Source organism: Mastomys coucha, unplaced genomic scaffold (assembly GCF_008632895.1).
Source record: "Mastomys coucha isolate ucsf_1 unplaced genomic scaffold, UCSF_Mcou_1 pScaffold22, whole genome shotgun sequence".
In the NCBI taxonomy this organism is placed as follows: Eukaryota; Metazoa; Chordata; class Mammalia; order Rodentia; family Muridae; genus Mastomys; species Mastomys coucha.
This window is the reverse complement of record NW_022196905.1, coordinates 96,923,771-96,947,404: the sequence shown is the minus strand read 5'-3', so window position 1 is coordinate 96,947,404 and position 23,634 is coordinate 96,923,771. Positions and strand designations below refer to the sequence as shown.

Sequence of the window (23,634 nt, the reverse complement as noted above, 5' to 3'; positions counted from 1 at the left end):
AAAAAAACAAACAAACTTAAGGGCAATTAGATGGACTGTATAAAACAGTCACCTTGTACCTTTCTAATAATTTCACTCTCCAAGAAAGGTCCAGAAGTTTCTTAATGAGTACACTTTACAGTATCAATTAGGTGTTCTGTTCAACAGAGCCATGGGGTTCTAGGATCAGTAACTACACAAGCTTTTTTGCTGTGCTTTGGTTTACTGGTTTAGACCTACTCTAAGTGAGAAGAGAGGAAAAGCAGGATGGGAACTCCCTATACTACATATAGGCACTTGATACACACACACATGCCTCTCTACATGGGCAGTGGTGGGAATGAAACTCAGCCTAATGATACATAGGCATCTGACACACACACACACACACACACACACACACACACACACACACACACGCCTCTCCATACCAGCAGTGGTGGGAATTAAACTTTGCCTACATGGTTTATTTTCATAATACCAGAATGTTTCATTCTGCTAACTATCCTGGTCTCTATTTTGTGATGTGCTTTCTTTTAATTTCTTTTGTTTTCTTTTACCTCTATGTCAGCAATTCTCAATGTTCCTAATGCTGTGACCCTTTCATACAGCTCCTCATGTTTCGGTGACCCAACCCTAAAATTATTTTTGTTGCGACTTCATAACCTACTGTTATGAACTGTTGCCTACTGCTATGAACTATAATGTAAATACAGTTTCCAATGGTCCCAGGCGACCTATGCTGCTTATGTACTCTTTTGGAACTACAAAGCTTGCTGGTATCAAAATAACTGTTGAGTATGAAGAAGCTAACACCCCCATCGTGGCTTGAAATGAAACATGTGAGTGTTGAAGATTAAGACATCCAAAAGAATAACTTCTACCAAATATTTGGGTATCAGGGAAACATGCCTTCAAGTTTGTTTAAAGCATACTGTAGTGTTTTCAGTACTCTATAAACAATCAACATTCTTGTCCAAGCACCTTGGCTAAGTTTCTTGAACTGAGAGAAGAATTAACAATAACGCCCAGTGTCGTTTAACACAGGTGCTAACATTCTGATTTTGGTTATAAATATGATCCGGAAAATAATCTCCTACGGACGCTAAATTTCTGAGGGCAAAAGCAGCAGGCAAACTTAGGGACGGCAAAACACACGCCTAAAATCCTGGCACCCGGTCCTTTTTCTTAATCTAATCGTACCCCTCTCCCCCCGTACCCAGCATTTCCACTGTTAGCTTCAGAATATTGCAGAAAACTGCTTATTAGAACCGGGCGAGGAATCTGAAGTCATTCCCGATAATGCTTTCAACTCTTCACCCCTTTCGCTCCAGTTCCCGAGTTTACTGCATCTGGACACAGTTTAACTCTTCGAAACTCGCGGTCCAGAAATCACGTACTGGCGGTCAGGTGGGCGTTTCCTGTGCCCAGTGACGCTCACGGGAGCCATCAAACGCCAGGACAGAGGAAGCGACTGGTCCTGTTCGCTTCACGGACGCCCCGGAAAGACTCGGGGGTCCGCGGCTTTCCCCTACGTGTGTCAGCACAGCCCGGTGCGCCGAGCCGGCCGCGAGCTGGCCGGAGGCCGCAGCCCGCCCGCCAGCCCGGGGGGCCACCTTGCCGACTCACCGCTCGCGCTCCGCCCGCGACGCCGTCCGCGGCCGCGCCGGCTCGCGTCTCCCCGCTCCAGCCGCCGGGAACCGCCTCCACGCCGGGGCTGCGGAAGGGCTTCGCCGCTCCGCGCCCTCCTGACCCAGCTCAGCAGAGACACCAACGATACACGCCCGACTCCTCAGAGCGGTGGAAAACCGGTCAGGCTCTCCTCGGCGCTCGGCTGACGTCACTGCCGAGGGACAGCGGCGGTGCGGCGGGTCCTCTGCGCATGCGCGGCCGCACTTCGGTTGCAGGCTGAGTTGGGGGGAAAACTGAAGCCTTGGGTCATGACTGCCTTGCTGAGGTGACTGTGTGCACTCGCAGTTTCCTTTGAAAGGGAATGATAAAACCACACAATTCTGCGAGCTTTCTGAAAATGATGTGGCTCAACTGGTGGGAAGTCTGGTAGTGTGTTATGGGAAAAGTCTGTTTAACTCCCCAAGTATATCGAGTCTCAAGGCTGCAAAACAAGACAGGCAGTGGTGGCGCCTTTAATCCCAGCACTTGGGAGGCAGAGGCAGAAGCAGGCGGATTTCTGAGTTCGAGGCCAGCCTGGTCTATAGAGTGAGTTCCAGGACAGTCAGGGCTATACAAAGAGAAAAAAAAAAAAAAAAAAAAAAAAAAGACTGCAAAACAAGCCATGTGTTAGGGAAAGATGACTAAAATACTTGTTCACTGTAGACACTGCTGTCTAAGTTTGTTCCCAGCCAAACCCTTAAAACTATTTATAAAACTTTTTATCAGAAGGATGTATGCATCATACTGAAACTTGGAACTATTTTACAGTTATTGGACATTGTGCTGGGGGAACTGGGATATTGCTAGTTGTGGGTTTCTGTCACGTTCCCAACCACTATGAAAAGAAGCTTTGATGAGAGGTAAGAGCTACACTTCTTTCTTATTTTTAGATTAAAATTATTTTTAATGTAAAAAGGCCTTAGGTTTTAAGTACATTAAGAATTGAACTCATATTTTCACATTATCTCCAAAAAATTGCCATTTCTGTTGTTATCTGGTTATTATGTTGTGTATGTATAAAATCATTGTTCAGTAGTATATATCTGACCATCATGTCATAAAGCAACAGAAATAATAAAATCAAATGAGATGTGCATGTATGTATATATGTATCTCAAACACATGACTTAATAAGTTTTTTTGTCTCAATAGTAAGCTCTAGACAGAGACCCATATCTTTTTGAAACCTTACTATGATCAGGATCTAATACATTGCCTTGCATATTACATCAAGTACTGAATAAGTGGCTTGGTTACTTTCCAGGCAATTATTTCTATTTAGATGTCTTTGCCTGCTATGAAAATAAATTCATGAACATGCATGGGAGATTGTTCATTTTTCTTCCTGCAGCAACCATGTAATGCCTGGTGAGAGTTACACTTACTTGCAAACATACTGATGTCTTTTTCCTTTACCCCGTTGTATATCTGTGCCTCATTTGCATTGCCCGTCTATCACTTGAAGGACATTTAGGTTGTCCTGAAAGACCCCTGGGGGAGACCCCCACTCAAATCTCGGGAGGACGTACACCCAAGGAATCACGAGAGACCACATCTTGATGTAATTACAAGAGGTATATTTTAATTTTCAGGACGCCCTGGTTCGGCACCACAGTTATCTCACGCAGGAGATAATGGAGCCAACCACGAGGCTTGAAAGTTAGGGATTTTTATAGGGAAAAGGTCTGAGGGAACAAAGGGATCAGTGTGGTCATACATGATTGGCTAGTTCAAATATTAACTATTAAGTACAGAACAGAGTGGAAAATTCCTAAGGTTGGTGTTAATCTGAGCCAACAGAGCATCTGACCTTAAACCATATCTGAGAGGACCAGATGGTCCATTACTTAGTACATGTCCTCATTTGCCTAGACATGTTTTCTTCTATGTTTATAGTTTTATGTCTTCTTGACCTGCCAGCTCTTATGATATCTAACAACTTATTTGCTCTTTCCCAGGCCTATGTGGCCAATTTGTGATGGATTCTTAGGCCCATAACTTTTCTTCCTAGTCAGCACAGATTTAAAGCTTTAATTTCTCGTTACAGTCCTCCCTCAGTAGCTATTGTGAATAGAGCAGCAATGGACGTTGCTAAGCAAGCATCTGTACCAGGATGTCCTTTGGGTATATGGGGAGGAGTGGAGCTGAGTCATGGTAGATTTACTTTTAGCTTTTTGAACAATATTGAGCATGCATGGTTTCGTGTATATGGTCCCCAGTTGGTGGAACTATTTGAGAAGGATTAGGAGTTGTTATCTTATTGCATAAGATATGATCTTTGAGGTGTCAAAAGCACACACCATTTCCAGTTAGCTCTCTGCACCATGTTTATCAGCCAGATGTAAGCTCTGAGCTACTGCTTCGCTGCCATGTCTACCTGCTCGATGCCATGTACCTCACCTTGCTGGTCATGGGCTCACCCACTGTAAGGACCAATAAACTCTTTCTCTGTAAGTTTTCTGGGGCGTGTTTATGCTAGCACAGCAATAGAAACAAAACTAAGATAAAGGCTACTTTGTCCTCCAATATACAGGTGGTTGATTCATGCTGTACATTCCAAACAAATCCACTTATTTTCTGCATCATATCTTGGGGAAATGAAAGTCCATGGAAATGAACTGCACTGGCTGGTTTTGTGTGTCAAGTTGATTCAAGCTGCAGTTATTGCAGAGAAGGGAGCCTGCCTTGAGGAAATACTTCCATGAGATCCAGCTGTAAGGTATTTTCTCAATTGTGATCAATGGTGGGAGGGCCCCTTCTGGGTGGTGCCATCCCTGGGCTGGTAGTCTTGGGTTCTATAAGAGAGCAGGCTGAGCAAGCCAGGGGAAGCAAGTCAGTAGCATCCCTCCATGGCTTCTGCATCAGCGCCTGCCTCCAAGTTCCTGCCCTGTGTGAGTTCCAGTCCTGACTTTCTTTGGTGATGAATAGCAATGAGAAAGTGTAAGCTGAATAAACCCTTTCCTTCCCTACTTGCTTCTTGGTCATGATGTTTTGTGTAGGAATAGAAAACCTGACTAAGACATGAACCATGCATGATTATGCCTATTATTACACGATGTAGGCAAATTATTTCTGGCATATCCCTGTGGAGTGTGCCTATTGATTTTCTGCTGTCACGTCTACACATTTTTCCTCACACAAAACTCAAGAAGCTTAGTTGGTTTACTATTAGTACAAGAAAATTACTATCAGTATTGGAGGGTAGAGTGAATGAGCATGCATCGCACCCCATTTCTCAGATTCTCAGTGTCCTAGCAGCCAACAATGTTAACAGTACACTAGCATGCACTTTACTAATGTTTCCCCCTTCCTGTCTTTCTCATTTTAACAATCCTGTTACCTACTGTCCTGGAGTCTTTGTCCCAGGTTATACTTCTGTGAGGGGAGAAAAAACCCCACGATGCCTGACAGGTTGACTGGGAGTCTAAAAATTTACATTTAGTGTAAAAACGTATAAATGTGTTACTTGTATCATTCCATGACACAGAAAATAAGGTGCTTTCCCAGGGTTTATGATATGATAAAGGGTACCCCCCCTTTTTTTCTGGAAACAAACGTGTTTTTACACCTCGGTAGTATGTCAAGTCTTTATTAAGTAATGTACACATTATTACAGTTAGGAAATTGTTGATTGTCCAAAGAATCTTGTATATGTAATATCTTAACTATACCCATTACAGAGGGGAGACTAATAGAAAAGTGATTAGGGATAAACTTCACAGGACAAAAGTAGAAAAATATATGAACTTATATGTAAAGGGAAAAAATATAATTCTATAAAAGTTTACCAGTTAAATGAGAAACAGTGTAATAATAAGCATCATAAAAGATGTTCTAGTGACCATAATAGACATATGGCATATGGTCAGTACACATGGATACCACATAATGAATGCACTTCAAATTGAAGTTTGTTCACTTGTAACAGCACAGTATACATACATAAATACATACACACAATAATACCCCTAGAATGCAAAACCCAATACCTAGGAAGGAAAAAAATTAGTGTAGCATATTTGAAAGAGAATGGTTGACATGGAGCCATGAGAATCAAGGAAACATGGCATGCCTCGCTCCTGTAGAAGCTAGCCTAGAAGAGGTGGGTCTGTTCAGCAGTCTGTTGCAGGTCTGGTATATTCCAGGAAGTCAATGAATTCTTGTGAATTTCAAATACGGTACTAAACCCAGGATTCTCTTCTACTTGTTCTCTACTTCTGGCTTCTCTGCCAGCTTGGCTTTGTTTCTTCTGATCTCCTGGCTCTCAAAGGGCCAAGTTATGCACCAACTGTTGTGGTCACACGGGCCCTTAATCCCAGCACTAAGGCTGACAGCCAGCAGATTTCTGTGAGTCTGAGGCCAGCCTAGTTTAGAGTTAGTTCCAGGCTGGCCAGGATTATATAGTGAAAACCTATCTTTGACAGATAAAAAAAATGATATTGAGAATAGATTTCCCCTATAAATTTAGTGAGACTCTCTCTTAATGAAAACTACTGCTGATAGTCAACTTTTAGCTGAGCTCTTCTGCAAATATATAAACCCATAATACCCAAGGGCCTCACATAAAAATGAACTGAATTTACATTACATGATTCCATTTTGAAATATAAGATTAAGAATATTTGAGAACTATATTCTAGGTACAACATAAACCAAGCCTTTACTTTTACAGAGCTTTTATGCACCTCAAAACTTTCTTAAAATACTGCTTCACATGTACATATTTTCTGAGTTAAAACTTTCATTGTGTACCAAAATATTCAGTGCTTGTCTTATTTGTTGTTTTAATATTAAATTTGGTTCTAAATGAGACACACAGGAAAGAAAAATTGAGAAATTTCTATGCTACCAAATAATTGAAAAGTCAAGCCAGGCACACCTTTAATCCCAGCACTTGGGAGGCAGAGGCAGGTGGATTTCTGAGCTTGAGGCCAGCCTGGTCTACAGAGTGAGTTCCAGAACACCCAGGGCTTCACAGAGAAACCCTGTCTCAAAAAAACAAAAAACAAAAAACAAAAACAAAAACAAAAACAACAAAAAAAAAGGAAAGTCAAATGTAGTGAGAAGTGAAGGCCCCTTTCAATCCTACATTTTATCGTGCAATTTATCTTTTGGGCTTTCCTTGCCAAACTCAAACAAAAGCTAAATAACACAAAAATTAAATGATATGCTTAGTGCCTCAAACTGGTATGGCACTTAGCATCTATCTCAACTGTTCACGTGCACACTTTAGTAGCACAATGGCTACATACATATCCATTCTCTGCACCCCAGAGAGGTTGCTGAAATATGGCTCCTTCCTTAGAAGAAAGGTATGCAGTAAGCTCTGAGTTGCACCTCAGTGTAAAGATACGGCATGCGTTCCCTTAGCATCTCACACTGGACGAACGCTGTTGACTGTGGTGGCTCCACAGGAACTTAGAGGCTAGTGGCTCTGCTTAACTCCCAAACACTGTCACCTGAAGACTATGGCAGGGCAGCAACTCGGCGTACTTTCAAAGTTTTCTTCTTTCTGAACTCAATATTTACATCTAGATTTCTCATATGAGAAAAAGTAATAAGACAACCTTCCTTGAACCACGGGTTTCGTTTACGTGAAATAAATTAAAGTGCAGAAGTTTATAACAATTGGTCACAAAGACCAGCATCATAATGCAGTCGGGGTATATAAAGACCGAATTTGTCATTGCCATATGGACAACCAGCTCTCCGTGTCTCAGGAGCACACAAACACGTGTGGATTATTACACATGAACATTGGCACTTCCGTTTCCACCTCCATCTTCCAGGCCCTCTGCAGACTGGGAGGAAGGAGGGTGCGAGCTTCTGGGGTGTGGCTGGCCACCAAGTCCCACTTGTGTGCCTACACCATGACCTGTCTGAGAAGCTGCATCATCGGATTCCCAGCGCTCCAGCTCTTCCCGCACCAGACGCTCCATCTGCTCCCTGTGGATCTCACTGTCCCGACCCAGTCGCGCATCCTGACAAAGAATTTAAGGAAACAGTGGAAACCAGGGCATTGTGTGCTATATGTTACGTATTCTACACAGAGAAGGGGTTAGAAATTTTAGGTGAAATGAGCTATAGTTACGTAAGACTGCAGATAGGAACATTATACAATAACAATTGTGAGCCAGTGGAATGACTGTTCACACAGCTGTATCTTCCACTGGCGGCAGCTCTCTCAGAGGGAGGGGAACCAAGAATCATGCCTCCTGATTATTTTTGATCTAAGGCTATATATGGAGGAAGAAAAGCATGGGATTAAGAGTTACAAAATGTGATGTGTTGAGAGCTTTTGGTGCGGCTTCTAGGAATTTGACATTTGTCTCTGGGCTCGGACAAGGAAGTAGGCTCAGATAAGAATATCAGAAACATTGACCATGGGGCTTTGTCTACTACTTTGCTGAATTACTGCCTTCTGCTTCCTACTTTCCTTAGTTATTACCCGTGTGATCCCTTTGCTTACTACTCGGATTGATTACTTTCTTGTGTGATCGATCCTCTTGTTTACTACTTCCCTTGATTACTTTGTCTTGGATCTAAGAACTGATCAGGTTTTTTTGGATGTACCTAGAATTATATAAAAGCAGGCTGGAGAGAATAAAGCTGCTTCAGCCTCTGTACTTACTGGAGTCATATTATACTTTTGTCTAATTGTTTTTTGTCTTTTTCAATCCTCACTCCGTCCCTTGGGACCCTGTTGACTGACTGAGCTGGCTTGGTCAGTGATGACTACCTTTATGGTCTACTGAACTAAAGAATGTTTCTGCTCACAGGAGGAAAAAAAATCTAAAAATAAACGTGAACAAAAGCAATGTTCATAACTTTTAGTACATCAATATTATATTGTTAATAAATATAATTTGTAACTCTATGTAGCTTTAAATAGCTTTTACACTTCTACAATGTTTTCAGTTAAAATGTGTCATGGGTGAACATTTCTATTTTGGGCGTCCACCTGCTAGCTTATGCTCATGACTGTTTACCTCAGCCACTCCATCCAGCAGCCGTCCTAACACCTCTCGTCTCTTCAACTTGGCCCGCTCCATGATCTCAAGCTTGACAATCACAGCATCAATCTTGGACACAATGCTGCCAATGGAGTGCTCCATGCGGTCCACACGTCTCACTAGTCTGCAGGGGACAACAGTGAACAGAGCCTATCACAGTCTCTGTCTCCTCAACCTACCTGGTTTTTCCAATTCGGATGCCACTGAAGTTCCTTCCTTCCTTCCTTCCTTCCTTCCTTCCTTCCTTCCTTCCTTCCTCTGCTTCTTTCTTTCTTTCCTTTTTCCTTTTTTTTAAAGAATTTTTTTTAAAGATTTATTTACTTTTTATTTATATGAGTACACTACAGCTGTCTTCAGAAACATTCTAGAAGAATGCATTGGATCCCATTACAGATGGTTGTGAGCCACCATGTGCTTGCTGGGAATTGAACTCAGGACCTCTGGAAGAGCAGCCAGTGCTCTTAACCATTGAGCCATCTCTCCAGCCCCCCACCACAGTTCCTTCTTATCCAATAGGATAACCCAAAACACTCTCTAAGTGTTCACAAGATTCAGAGACAAACTTATAAGCTGCAGGTGGGAGCAATGACCCCCATTCTTTTTGCCAATAAAATTGTGTCTAAAGCTTTAAAAAAATCCAACCTTGAGTCACAAGTACCATTTTTAGGAAAAATTCTAGAGGAAATTTCACATGTGTAATTTTGTGCTACAAACATAGTCATATACAAAGAGTTGGTTTTTAGTACCACAACACTGAACAGTAGCTATGTTAAACACCCAGTGGGAACTCATGTAAATAAATTATAGCTCATCTCTAGAACACAATTTGTACTGTGTCACAGTGTTTCATGAAATGGAATTATAAATAAATAAAACTGTTAATAGTGTGCTTTTTTATTATCTCGCTATTTGAATACAAATGTTTAAATGCCTTAAACATGTCAAATGGCAAGGATTTGAATTCTCCCTCCCAGGCTCCTCTCTCCATGATCCTAGTGGTCAAAGGGAGCTGCTGAATATGCTAGGCCAGTATTCAACTGCCGGCTGTAATCCCTGCAGACAATGCTCAGTTCTCAAATGACAGTTTAAGGATAGCTGTTCAAAACTACTTTTCTTTTTTAATATTATTTTTAAACTGCCTCCTCTGCCTCTTCTTCATTATGGGATGCACAATGTTAGGATGTTTTAAAAAAAATTATTTCATGTATGTGGGTGCAACACTGTCACTGTCTTCAGACACACCAGAAGAAGGCATTGGATGCCCAATATAGATGGTTGTGAGCCACCATGTGGTTGCTGGGAATTGAACTCAGGACCTCTGGAAGAACAGTCAGTGCTCTTAACCACTGAGCCATCTCTCCAGCCCCCTCAAAACTACTTTTAAAGCCTCAGTCCTTTTAATGGTATAGAAGTTTTCTTAAGATCACATGACAGATGAAAGTCATTTATCAAAAAGACAACTAAAGAAAAGTGAGAACTTGTGGCATTTAAAAATACTCAAATATTTCTTCAAATAATGTTTTCTCTAGGTTTGCTGAGAAACATTGTAAATTCAAGATACTCATTAAAAACTACAAGTAGAATAAACTCAGAAATGCACATCTGGACACACAGTGAAGGCATACAACAACGAAAACAGAAGAAATGAAAGCACCAAGAAAACACTGATCTACAATGTTCAAAGAATCACACTGAGCTACATGCTCATCAGACACAATAAAGGAAATAAAACATGCTTGAGTAAAGAAAACTGGAGAGAATTCACTGCTGGAGACATCCTTTACAGGAAGTCCTTACGGAAAGCTTTCAGACTGAGAAGCATAATTACATTCATCAGAATGCTGATTGTTAAAAACAAACACCAGTAAAGGTAACCATGTGAGTATAAAATGAATATAAACTACTTATTTCTTCCTTTGTGGCTAAGAAGCAACTGTGTAAGATTTGTACATAATTAGATTGTTGGATCTGTAACAGAAATGTAATATATTTGACGACAACTCAGTGAAGGAGGTGGGTGAGAGCTAAGTTTTATTGGGGGAAGGAAATTATACTGAATGGTAACCTGAATCCAGAGAACAAATTTGAAGACAGTGATGGTTATAACAGCATATCCTATACACAAACATACATATATGTGAACAGAAAGTACAAAGAGAAGAGAGAAAATATAATCAGGAATAATATTTCTATATCCCACAAGATTAAGTACAAATAACTCCGGAAAGCAGGTATAAGTAGCACAAATGAATCAAAAACAACAAGCTGTGAATAGTGAAACAATCTAATCAAAACTCAGCCATTTCCAAAGGAGATTCAACTCTATGATGCCTACACAGCTTAGGCTTTAGAAATTACAGCTATTTACTGTGTACTTGTGCATTCTGTGGAACATATGTGGAGATCTATGGCCAGTGGGCTCTCTCCTTCCACCATAGGAGTCCAGAGGCTCACACTCAGGCCCTCAGCATCTCTAATCTGAGCCACCTCACTAAGCCCTATATATCTTATAATCAAAGATACAAGATGCTGCAAATAAAAGGGCAATGATGTTAATATGATGTAAATTACAATTGTAAGGAATTGAGTGGCTATAGTTATACTAGACAAAAATGTATTTTAAAAATAATATCTCATACTGACAGAAAGCCTAATCTATTAGAGACTTACTTGCTATGAATATGTATGCAACGAACAGCTTCAAATCTCACTAAGGACCTTCATAAATTAACGGCTAAAATGAATATCTTAATAATGAATAACTTAATAATAATAGATATGATTACCTCACTTTTAAAAGCAGATATAAGTAAACAGGCATAAAATCAACATAGAAACAGGAGATGAGGAACTGACAGGCATCTACAGAACACTGATCAGCAGCAGAATGAACATTCTCTCTCTCTCTCTCTCTCTTTTATTTTTTCCCCGAGACAGGGTTTCTCTGTGTAGCCCTGGCTGTCCTGGAACTCACTCTGTAGACCAGGCTGGCCTCGAACTCAGAAATCTGCCTGCCTCTGCCTCCCAAGTGCTAGAATTAAAGGCATGCACCACCACTGCCCGACCAGAATGAACATTCTCAATGACAGAGCCTGTGTGAGTCTGTAAGACATGTAAAAACACCGACACACACTTAAAAGGTTACAAAGGCTCTTAGACAATTAAGACAATTAGTTAGACAGTTAAGACAATTTTGGCTGGAGGGAACATTGGAGGATGGTAACATTTTCTCTGCTTCCCTAACTTCTTATCATGGAGACCATTTCCAAAAGGAAAGATATTACAGAACTTATTTGAAAGAAATGACATTAGTCATGAAAAGAAGCACATGTCTGAATGTCTAACGTCAAGAGAAGCCGTATCATCTCATTTTGACCCCAGTCAGCACAAGCCTGGGGAAGACTTTTGTACTTACACTTGGAACTCTTCATAGGAAACCCCACTGGAGATACTCCCCCTCCTCCTGGAACTATGGCCGCTGTCTTCATCGTCCTCCTCCTCAGAGTCATCCAGGCTTCTGGGGAAACTTCTGCTGCTCATGGGACGTGGTAAAGAGCTGTGTTCCAAGTCTAGGTCCTCCTGAAGAATATGGAGGAGATCCAACTCTACGAAGCCTACACAGCTTAGTCTTTAATTACGTTCTTTAATGAGTGCTTGTGCATGCTGTGGAGCGTGTGTGGAGATCAAAGGGCAATGTACGGCCAGTGGGCTCTCTCCTTCCACCATGGGAGTCCTGAGGCTCACGCTCAGGCCCTCAGCATCTCTAATTACTGAGCCACCTCACCTACATGACACGTAAAAGTAGTAAGGGCTTTTCTTATAGTGAGGGGCAGACAGACCAAGACCTCACAAGAATTTTTACCAAGGTCTTGGGCAAGCAGAAAATGGGGTACTCATAATCAGGACCATACATTTTTTATTTCATGAATTGACAATTTTATATTAATTGACAACATTATAACTTGCATGAGTAAGCCAAGTGGATAAGTAGGCTACTAATGTGTGCACTGAGGGTGTAGGGGAGAGGAGAGGAGAAAGGACTAATTAATATAGAGAGATGGTGAGTCCGCTCATCCCCTACAGCTCACCCTCTCTTTCTCCAGGTCATCTCTCATCTGCTGATGCTCACGCTCAGTCAGTTCCTGGTCGCCGTCCTGGTCATACTTAGTGAATATGGCCTCAATTTCAGCATCTGTATGGCCCTTCCTGAAAGTATTGAGAGAACTGAAGTGAGTTTCTTCTGCACATGGTCCAGCCCTAACACTGAAACATCAGAATGCAGGAGGGAGACATACAGCGTGTTCCAGGAAAATATCTGCTTCCCTGAATGAAAAACTTTCTACCAGTACTTGGGGCTGAAACATCCTCTCATCACCGAGAATTAGCACATGGCCCTCACCCTTTCAGGTCTTGCCGAAGTTCATCAAAGTTTAGCTTGCCGCCACCTTGCCGGAGACTTTCTGAAATGGCATCTACTGTGTTTCTTTTAAGTTTTAGTTTGACCAGTGCTTTTTGGCAGCCCTATTGGAAAAAGAGAAAGAAAAGAAAAACATACTACATGGTTTTGTTTATTCCCCTTTTGGATTTTTGTCTTTCAGTTACAGTGGAACTAACGAAAGTTCAGCATTTAGTGGATGATGGCTTTCAAGAAAAATGAGTTGATGAAAGTAATGAATGTAATCTCAGTCTTTTATAAAACTGAAGAAAACTTTCAATAAACCAGGAACTAAGAACCTCCTCCATATATCTACATATATGTTTACATTTGAAATATAATTGACATTTGAAATACAAATGTATACATATTTATATTTGCATATCTTTGTAGCCCACTGTGTACTCTCTATGTAGCCCACTATGGGCTCCACAGCTGTTTGCTCCCCAGAATACAGAGGGAAGTGCAGCAGCGATGGGCTGTTTATTTTTTGTATAATAGTAAGGACTTTTCTTATAGGTAAAAACATTTCTTAAAGACAGTGAAATAAGACTGTTCAATTCAAGTGAAATTCAAGAAATTAGAGGCAAGCCTAAGAAAATTTGCCAGTGGTAGAGTATTTGCCAGTCACTGTGAGCATAGGTTTCATGCTTAGTACTGAAGAAGCAAAGCAGAGACATTTTGCTTTGCATGATAAGCAGGGCTTTGAGGCTAAAATTGTGCAGAGTGAACAGAATAACCACGAGCTAACGTAATTGTTTTCTGGCCTTTAATTCACTTATTAAGTGCTAAAAAAAAAGTCCATGGTATTCACAGAGACATAAAACCAAGCCCAATATTTACTGAGTGCATAGAAACTTAAACCATTAAGAGTTCTGAAAATGAAAGTGTTTAACTTCTTTGTAAACATAATTAGAATTCTGAACATGGCTTGTCTTCTATGATGCGGTCACCTTGCTTAAATGAGAGCTGAACACACTTGCTATATGTTGGTCAATTATCATACCCTCCCTACAGAAAGATCAGCTCCTAACATTTTTAATTCTTCTCATTTCTTATTGAAAAATATTTCCTCTGTTTGAAAGAATGGCTTCCATTGCATCATATATATAAACACTTGGTCACAGCTGGTGAGACTATTTGGTGAGGACTATTACCTCACTATTAGGTATGGCCTTGTTGGTGTGTCACTGGGGGTAGGTGGGCCTACCAAAGCTCACACATTTCTCAGTCTCTCTTCTACCACCAACTTGCTGATTAGACATAAACTCTCAGCTCCTGCTGCAGTGCTACGCCTGCCATCTGCTGCCTGCTGCCTGCTGCCTGCTGCCTGCTGCCTGCCGCCTGCCATCTGCTGCCTGCCTGCCTGCTGCCATACTCCCCACAGTGATGATCATGGACTCACTCTACGAAACTGTAAGCAAGCCCCAATTAAATGCTTTTCTGATAAGTTTCCTTGGACTCAGTTATAGCCATGGAACAGTAACTAAGAGACCCCTCCGGAGTTAACATGCTATTTATTTGCAACATGCAACTCTCTCCAACATGTTTTCATCATAATGTGGATTATTTATTTTGTGATACACTGCACACTGCTCTTCACTAAGTTGTTTTAGCTGTTTACCTGAGTCAAATGGAGGCTGTGACTCCCTTCCCACAATGAAGTGTTTCTCCTACCAATCCACGTTCCTTTATGTCTTTGTTTCTCTGCTCTGTGTTTATCTCTGCTAACCCGTTCTCTTTATCTCAGCCAAGCTTTTTACTCTTCTACCTTAAAAATATTATTTTTATTTATGTGTATGCATGCATGTACAAGCACAAGTGCATGTGAGTGCCCATGGAAGAGGGTCTCAAAATCCCTGAGCTGGAATTACAATCAGTTGTGAGCATCCGGAGGGTTCTGGGAACCAAACTCAAACTCTCTGGAAAAACAGTGAGAGCCCATAATCACTGAGCCGCCTCTCCAGCTCCCCTACTCATTACCAACAAATCGCGTGGACTATCGGGGAGACAAGAAGCAGCACTATGTGCTTGGTATACAGACTGAAGAAGAGACATTGAACGACCAAACAGCAAAAGAATGAAGAGTCACTAAGAACCCAGTCATTGAATAAGATATACATGTTACATACGTGGTGATCTGAAGACTATATAGCTAACAGTGGAGTTTGAACTTGGTGCTGTTGCCTACAACATTTTATGAAAAGACAAATTTGAGCCCTGTTGCTGAAGGCCTGATGTTATATAAAATAGCGTAGTAACTGAATTTTGTGAATATCAAAACTCTGCTGTGTGAAGTGCTTATATATACAAGGCAAAGTAGTAAAACACCGTCAATTGTGGTGCTGAATCCAAGATGACAAAAATCTAAGGTTCTACCAAGGGACTAAAACAAAATTCACAGACAAGGGGGCTTCGGCGTTAATGGAAAAGTGATAAAGGAGCTAAGTAACTATCCTACCCTATCCAATGAGAGGGGCATCCCGTATACTTGCATTACTTATCTATTTTTATGTTAGTTTTAGTCTTTAAGCCAAATGAAGCCACAATGAGAAGAGCAAATCACTTTCCTACCTTGCCATTCCAGCTCCACAATGAGAAGAACAAAGCACTTTCCTACCCTGCCGTTCCAGCTCACACTAACGATTACATGCTTGTTGAGAAGGTGCGGATGGCATTCTCAGCCTTCCCAAGCTTGGAAGAGATTCCCATGAGGCCCTGTCAGTGTGCTGTGAACTCAGGACGCCAGAGCACGGAGTGAGTAAGAACCAAAACCCATATTCTAGAGTCAAATTCAGACCATAAAAGGACCCTCAGAATTTAAGGCCTAGCATAGGTATTAAGCTTTCCACCAAAGAAAACATTTCAATTTTTTCTGAAGTAAAGCAACCTACACATAATTTCAAGGAATCAACACTGATTTGGTGAAGTGGTTAAATATATATATAAATAATATATAGATAGACAGACACACACACACACACACAAACACATGCACATGCACACATACATCAAACTGTGGTAATTAGGGTATAGCCTACCTTTCTGATAAGGTCTGAGAGTTCCATTTCTGCTTTCTGCTGGGCCAGATCTGATTTCACTTCAGAGTAGGAATCATTGATGATTGCCAGGAACATATTCTGTTTATAAATCAAAGGATGAAATTCAAATATATTTGAAAGTAATATAATAATTGAGACATGCCTTTTTGTTCACCTTTTTATCCAATCTGAATAATTATGAAACTACTAATTGTTTTTCACCATTAAGTCATACTAAAGGAGGTTTCCCTTATAGAGCTGTCTCGTGCTGCTTAGTTTTGTCAGCTCAACACAAACTAGAGTCCCTTGGAAAGAGCGAACCTCAGATGACAAACTAGCTCTATCAGATTAGCCTGTAGCAACTCTGTGGGGCACTTTCTTGATTGATGATTGGTTTCAAAGGGTCCAACCCACTGTGGGCGGTACCTCCCCTGGACACGTGGTACTGGGTTGTATAAGTAAGCATGCTGGGAAGCCAAGGGAACAAGCCAGTAAGTTGTCACACTCCTCTAGGGTCTGCCTCAGTTCCTGCTTTCCATTTTCCTGCCTCGGTTCTGGCCTTGGACTTCTGTGCTGGCTATGATGACGGACTGTAATATGTAAACAGATAAACCCATTCTTCTCCATGTTGCTCTCGGTCAAAATGTTTTATCACAGCAGCCAAACGCATTTTATGACATATTTTGCAAAGAACAATAAAAAGCAACAATATATTAATGTATTTATATAAGATGGTAAAATTATTTTATTGTTTTATGTTTTTAAATTTTAAGTTACTGTGTAGAACTCTAAACAGCTATTCAAGTTTTTAAAATCGATTTAATTAACATCCCCACACACACAAATTTTGTTGATACTCATGTGAAGTATACAGAATGTATTCTAAAGAACTGCAATGACGTCAGCAAGTAGGTGTACAGTAGGCCCAGTGAAAAGATCAGGTAAGATATTTGTGGAAAAGATAAAAACTTTAGAGTCTATCAGACTTGGGTTTTTGTCTTGGAGATACTGGAAAGAGATCGTGGGAATTACCAGGAGACCGGAAGAGGTCGAAGGAAAGAGCAGGTAAGCAACAAGCCCAGGAAGGAAAGAAGACCAACGGAATCCCATGGTCTGTCTACGTCATACTGTTTGTAATACATAGCTGGGCTCAACAGCATCCAACATGTTAAAACGACTTAACTGCAGCTGTCAAGTCCGACTTTCCAAGCTGAACCCTCACACTACAAAGAAAGATCGCTTGTCAAGTCAGCTGAACCTCGCTCATACCTATGTCCCATTGAATCACAACTCCCAGAATTATAGAAAACCCAGTAAGAAAGACCTAAAATGTGGGACTCTTTTTGGAAACCTGTGCTCACCCTTTAAGTGCATACTCTCCCTTTGTGATAAGCTTCCACACAGTTCCTTACATGTCTTGCCTTGTAACTCTTTCTCTATAGAGACAAGAGTCAGGAGTACTGGGTAGTCTTCTGTCTGCTTCTGTCCTGAGGCTCCTCCAGCAAACATGGCCTTGCCCACAATGTTGTCTGACCTGTGTGTATGCGTTGTGGTAAATGCATGTGTGTGGCTGTGTGCACGATTAAGTGCACATGCGGAGGCCAGAGCAAGTCTTTTTTATTGTCTCCCTCTTCTTGCCTTGAGACAGGCTCTCTCACTAAACCTTTAGCTCATTCATTGGCTAGGCTGGCTAACCAACAAGATCCAGTAATCCAGTTGCCCACAACCCTGTCCCAGTGCTGGGTGTTATACAGACACAGCCAGCCGTTTTTGTCATTTTACTTGACTGCTGGAGATTCAAACTCAGGTGCTCACTCATACAGAGGAATCATTCTTCCCCAGTAAGCCATCTCCCAAGACCTCATTTGACTTTTTAAAAATATAATGATCTCTATTTTTTAAGACTATAGTATAATGCTTCCCATATATGTTTCAAACTCACAAAAACCCACCTGACACAACTTTATGAGAGCTGGGATTGTCTGACCCACATGTTTTAAAAATTTGTGCTGCATTTATTTCCTTTTTATGTATGTGTGGAGGGGCCCCCTGATGTGCTCACCCTTTCAGGTATATGTGGCGCTCACCCCTGCAGGTATGTGTATGTATAGCGCTCACCCTGCAGATATGTGTATGTATAGCGCTCACCCTGCAGGTATGTGCATGTATAGCGCTCACCCCTGCAGGTATGTGTATGTATAGCGCTCACCCCTGCAGGTATGTGTATGTATAGCGCTCACCCCTGCAGGTATGTGTATGTATAGCGCTCACCCCTGCAGATATGTGTATGTATAGCGCTCACCCCTGCAGATATGTGTATGTATAGCGCTCACCCTGCAGATATGTGTGGCAATCACAGGATGCCTTCCCTACTCACGTCTACCTCCACCTTATGTATCAACACAGTGTCTTTCGCTTGAACCCAGAGCTTCCTTGGCTAGTTTAGCTAGCTAATTTGTTCAAGGAATCTTCTCTCTACCTCCTGAGCTCTGAGATTATAGGCTGGCTGCCTTGACTGAGCCACGTTTATGTGGAGGCTGGGAATGCACACTAGAGCTCTCAGGTTTGAACAGCAAGCACTTTACCCAGCAAACCATCTCTATCACCTCTCGCTTTGCATTTACAAAATGGGAAAGTTAACAGGACCTCTCTTAAACACTGTGCATGCAGGTGAATGGAACAACTGCTACTGTGCTCAGTCAGGTTCTAAGTGCTCATCATTACAGCGCCTGTCGTTTACAAATGGCTAGTTACTCTTCCTGACATTCCCTTGCCCAGTGGTAATGGATATTCCCAAGAGTCTGCAACACCTTCTCAGAGCACTGTAGCTAGTAAATCAGATCAACTTTCTGTGTGCTGTCTGTTTGTATCTGGTGACAGTGATTAGCTAACAGAGGTATATTCAATTATGCCTGCTTTCTCCACCAGTCCGTGAAACCAGAGAAAGTTCAAGCCCTATCGCTCATTCCACTCTCCCTCTACTGTGTAACACATCACCAAATGCATAAACACTATAATCTACACTATATGCTATGTAAAATATCTGTATAAGAATATAGCGACTCCAGTAATATTTAACCAGTATCTCATGAGTGAAAATTAAGACTCTTATTTTAGTAGTGAACTATAAATCTCTATAAATTAAGGAAGACTATAGTTTAAGATTAGATATCAGAAATTAAAACAACATAAACTATATATAAGCCCTCAGGTGTGTGCTCCACTATGCATTAATTAAAGTGTGGCTCTATGAGACTTCCAAGAAGTAGACATAGACAGTGGCAAATAAAACTTTTTTAAAGGCAGTCTAAAAGACAAGAACTGAGAGTTCTCTTCTGCTCTTGTGTCTGACTTAGAGAGAAGACTCTACAAAACTTGGTGCTAGATGGCATTGGCTAGAGCAGCACAGTGATACTGTCTGATTTGAGCTTTTCAAACCATCACCATGTGTCCTCCCAGGTGGTGGAGGTCAAGTGAAGAGTCTGCTGCAGGGTGCACTGCATGGTTTTAGAAATCTTGGCAGAGAGCCAGGTGCCACAGAACCCACAGTCAGAGGGCATCAAAGCCTTGACAATCCCTCCTTTCCCTTAATCCATAACAGGAAGAGGCAGTTAATGATGTAAGTTAACACCCAGCCACTATACTGGCAAAAAAGCATGGTGTGAATGAATGGACTTGCAGGGTCACATTGTCCCTTTCCTCACAGTAGTGGCTATCAAATACTTTGCAAGAGCTATCTGCTGAAAACAGGGACACCCAGGTAGACTTTGGAGATGTGACATCAAGTTATTGAAATATAATTGCTCAAAAAGGAAAGGAAAATCTGAAAGGATAACTGCATGCGGATGAAATATGCCATCTCCCAAGTTAAGCTAACTTCGCTGTACACATTCTCAGCTGACAAGTAGAATGTAGAGATGTCATGAAAAGAACAACTCAAACAAATCTTAATTTAAAGCTAATGGAAACTGAGGCTCGAAGGTATTTTACACTGTATTTTGGGAGCAATTCCTAACAGTTGTGAGATTAAGTTTAGTACATGCCAGGTTTTTGCAGGTAGTAGTACACAGGCCTGAGGACTAGGAAAGAGTTGGAACATGACAATTCACCCAGCCACAACCCTTGACGTCCTCTTTCTCAGTTGCTTTGTTAGTTCCTAGTTTATTAAAAAAAGAGAGAAATGGGAAGTCGTCCCAGCATGATGCTAAGAAGGCAGAAAGTGCCACTCTGCTGCAGAGGGAGGTCACAGTCCCTGCCACTGGGGCAAGCTGACATTTTGAGAACGTGATAAATTTGTACATATTATGATTATTTTTACAGTCATTAGATACACATATATAAATAATGGAAAAACTATGGGAAAAATAAACTATCTTAAAACTGTGAACCAATGAAAAGACATTTTCTAGAATTAACATTTTTTTCCTGCTTTTCATAGGTTAATTTGAAGTGATGGGTGATCAAGCATGAGAGAAGAGAGAAGGTGGTGATTTAGGAGTATAAAGTTTAAATCACCTTACTGGAAAAAAATATACATATATACATACCAAAAGAATGAAGAACATAAAGAACACAAATGTAGTAAAATAAAGTGGCCCCAAAACTCGGTTAGCTTCCTCCATCTCTGCGAAGTTGATATCACCCAAAATGATGCGGAACTGGGTGAAGCTAGGGAAAGAAAACAGAACACAGTCCAAAAGCAAACAGTGTCTACGTTAGACACGTGCTTACTGAAGGTGATTCATCTGCTGGCATGGTCTAGGAAGTCTGAGAGAGCCACCAAAGAGTTAAAACTGCCGACCTCTTTGGGAAAGTCTTACAACTTGTACTGTCAATTGATGATGCCTTCCAGAAGGATAACACGGTTGCATATTATATATGCCATTTCTACTTAATAGTAAATCTGATTATTAGATGATTTGTATAGCAAAAAGACATGATCTGGGTAAAACCTAGCAACTCAAAATCTTTATAACGGTCACACTTGATCTGAAGTTAAAATATCTTTAAATAATAACAATGATAACTCGAAAGATGGCCAAAATTGTAGGATTCAAAGATAGTAAGGTTCAAAGAGCCAGCGTTCTCAGTCACAGTGGCTAGATGTTGTCAGTGATATCACTTCCCTTCCTGGCTTTCATCAATAAGCAAGAGTAACTGGGGATCCCTGCCCACAAAGCAGTATTAACTCCCACTATTATGACCTTCTCTTTCCCTGATCACCTTCCCTGCCCACAAAGCGGTATTAACTCCCAATATTATGATCTTCTCTTTCCCTGATCACCTTCCCTGCCCACAAAGAGGTATTAACTCCCACTATTATGATCTTCTCTTTCCCTAATCACCTGGTTCTAATCCCTTCTTTATGAATGGCATAGAACTATAATTCAGGATATAGTAGTTTGTCTTTGGTATATGGGAACAACGGGAGAAAAAAAATGGAGATTTGTGAACTGGTTTTAGTTTCTTCTACAATATTAGAAATATGTTTTATCTCCTAAAAGTGGAAACCTAAGATACAGGCAGCAATATTCAACAGGAATAAAACTTCAGACAAATTGCTTCCTTATGTTGGGGATGAGGGGTAGGGGTAGAGAGGATAGAGCCTGGGGGTAGAACCCAGGGCTAAGCATCCTGCTCTTGTGTACTTCCTCCCACAACTGGACATTTAAAACCCACCCGAGCTGGATGTGGCAAAGGTCTTGATCTTTGGACTAGAGTTCTTCCCATGGCGTTCCACTCTATCCCACTTCTTAAATGCTGCTTCCCTAAGAACCAACATCTCAAAACATCTTGTTTTCCTTTGTAAGAAAATGTTTGTGGACGAAGTAATTTAATCTCATTTTTAACATTTGCTAGTCAAATAGTGACAAGAATATCTTGCTGTAATGAACACAGTGGCATCTCAGATTAAACCTGTTTTTAAGACAACTTTTAAATATTTACTATTGGACAATTTCATACATGTGCAGAAAACCCTTTTCTTCTTCATCTCATAGCTACTTACATACACTCTTGGAAAGTACTGAAGTCATCAACCTGCGTGCCAAAGACAAGGTACGCCAGCTGAGCATACGCCAAGAAGACGATGGCGAACATGACGGTGAAGCCAAAGAGCTCTTTGGCACATCGAGACATGGTTGTGGAGAGCTGGCTCATGGTCCTATTAAAATTGATGAATTTGAAGAGCTGCAGAAGGAGGACAAGGTCAGTAGATGAGTGGATGACAAAATGTGGTCCACACACACAGAGGAATTCTTTTACCATAAGAAGGAGTGGGACTGGCTACATGCTGTGATGCGGACTTTGAAAGCCAAGTAAAAGAGGCCAGATGCTAAGCCTCAAACAGTGTATGACTCCACTTGCCTGAGGCTCCCTGAAGAGTCAAATTCCCTGGGACAGGAAATACAATGGAAAGCTGACGAGTTGGAACACAGCATTTCCCACTGGGATTACAAAGTGTTTGGCAAGGCGCAGCAGTGACAGGTGATACACGGCTCCGGGTGCTTCCTGCTTTTGAAGTGTGCATGTGAGCCGGTGAAAGTGGATCTGTGTAACTCACCACAGTGAAGAAAAGTCAGAGAGAAGTGGCTTACTTTTACTTCCTGCCTCTCTCAACGATTATTTGTTGAGTACGTAGATCATGCTAGGTAGTTACTGTCCCCAGAGCTGGGAATGCAATATGTAAAGTATTTGTTGAGTTCCTACCTCACACTAGGTACCCTCCTCAACAGTGAGCTAAGCAAAGCTTCGTGCTCCCATTTTGCTCATATCTTATATTATAGTTATACTATGGTAAAAACATGTTTAAATGTAACTGATAAATAAGTAATAAGGTCCCCAAGAGGATTAAACTAAAATGAGGGCGCGGGAGAACACTAACAAAGAAAAAAGTCAGAAAATATGTTTTGTGCGTCTTTGTCATGTACTGAGTAGCACTCTAGGGGTAACTATGGGAAACTGCCTTGAATCTTCAGTGACTTTAATCCTGGTATTTTTATCCCCAGACACCAGCCAGACTGGGAGCCAGCTGAGCTTGCCTGTGAAGCCCACTGAGCACGTGGACAACGGGAAGTGCAGCAGCTAAGACTGTAGCTGACAGCTTAGGTGCAGGACAGTGTATGCAGGCCAAGGCTGTGTGCAGAGCACACCAGAGGATCAGGCACAGTTCCTGCCTGGACAAATCCAGTGGTCATGTTTTGAGAGGCAAAGCAATAAATAAACAGCTATAACTCATGCTATACATTAAGAGAAAACTCTGTAGACTTTCGCTTAGTGGTCGTCTATAAACTGCTCAATTTCCATATTGTAATGATCAACATTACATAATGAAACTCCTATTTTTAATTCGCTCATTCATTCTTTAGTGCAGGAATGGAACCTAGTGCCTCGCAGGTACCAGACAAGGCCTCTACAGCTGAGCAACTCGACCAACTCCAACTCCTACTAACTTCATGATAAAGTTTGGTGTTGGTGAATGAATGAGAATGTGAAG

General features: G+C 41.3%; 2 protein-coding genes and 2 long non-coding RNA genes across 9 annotated transcripts in view; 2 read left to right on the top strand and 2 right to left on the bottom strand.

Moving 5' to 3' along the window:
- LOC116067999 (THO complex subunit 2) overlaps positions 1–1,743 on the bottom strand; it is a 33,585-nt gene extending 31,842 nt beyond the window's left edge. For 3 of the 4 annotated variants that reach the window (XM_031337051.1, XM_031337052.1, XM_031337054.1), the window contains exon 1: positions 1,609–1,743. The gene's annotated coding sequence lies outside the window, so the exon portion shown is untranslated. The other variant, XM_031337053.1, reaches the window with a different exon arrangement.
- A 512-nt stretch (positions 1,744–2,255) lies between these two features.
- LOC116068001 lies at positions 2,256–13,407 on the top strand. Its single transcript, XR_004109395.1, has 4 exons — positions 2,256–2,510; positions 4,184–4,369; positions 10,193–10,541; positions 12,767–13,407. It is a non-coding gene; the product is annotated as an uncharacterized LOC116068001 (long non-coding RNA).
- The window catches only part of Pkd2 (polycystin 2, transient receptor potential cation channel), a 43,192-nt gene continuing 24,781 nt past the window's right edge, over positions 5,224–23,634 (bottom strand). For all 3 annotated transcript variants that reach the window (XM_031337055.1, XM_031337056.1, XM_031337057.1), the window contains 8 exons: positions 22,147–22,328; positions 20,687–20,807; positions 16,140–16,238; positions 13,063–13,184; positions 12,752–12,869; positions 12,079–12,242; positions 8,640–8,787; positions 5,224–7,631 (listed from right to left, as the gene is read on the bottom strand). In XM_031337055.1, coding sequence (XP_031192915.1) covers positions 7,395–7,631; positions 8,640–8,787; positions 12,079–12,242; positions 12,752–12,869; positions 13,063–13,184; positions 16,140–16,238; positions 20,687–20,807; positions 22,147–22,328 — 1,191 coding nt within the window. In that variant the 3' untranslated portion in view covers positions 5,224–7,394. The remainder of the gene's footprint in view (positions 7,632–8,639; positions 8,788–12,078; positions 12,243–12,751; positions 12,870–13,062; positions 13,185–16,139; positions 16,239–20,686; positions 20,808–22,146; positions 22,329–23,634) is intronic.
- Positions 14,466–23,395, top strand: LOC116068002. The gene is made up of 5 exons (XR_004109396.1): positions 14,466–14,514; positions 15,686–15,855; positions 20,578–20,622; positions 22,139–22,346; positions 23,147–23,395. It is a non-coding gene; the product is annotated as an uncharacterized LOC116068002 (long non-coding RNA).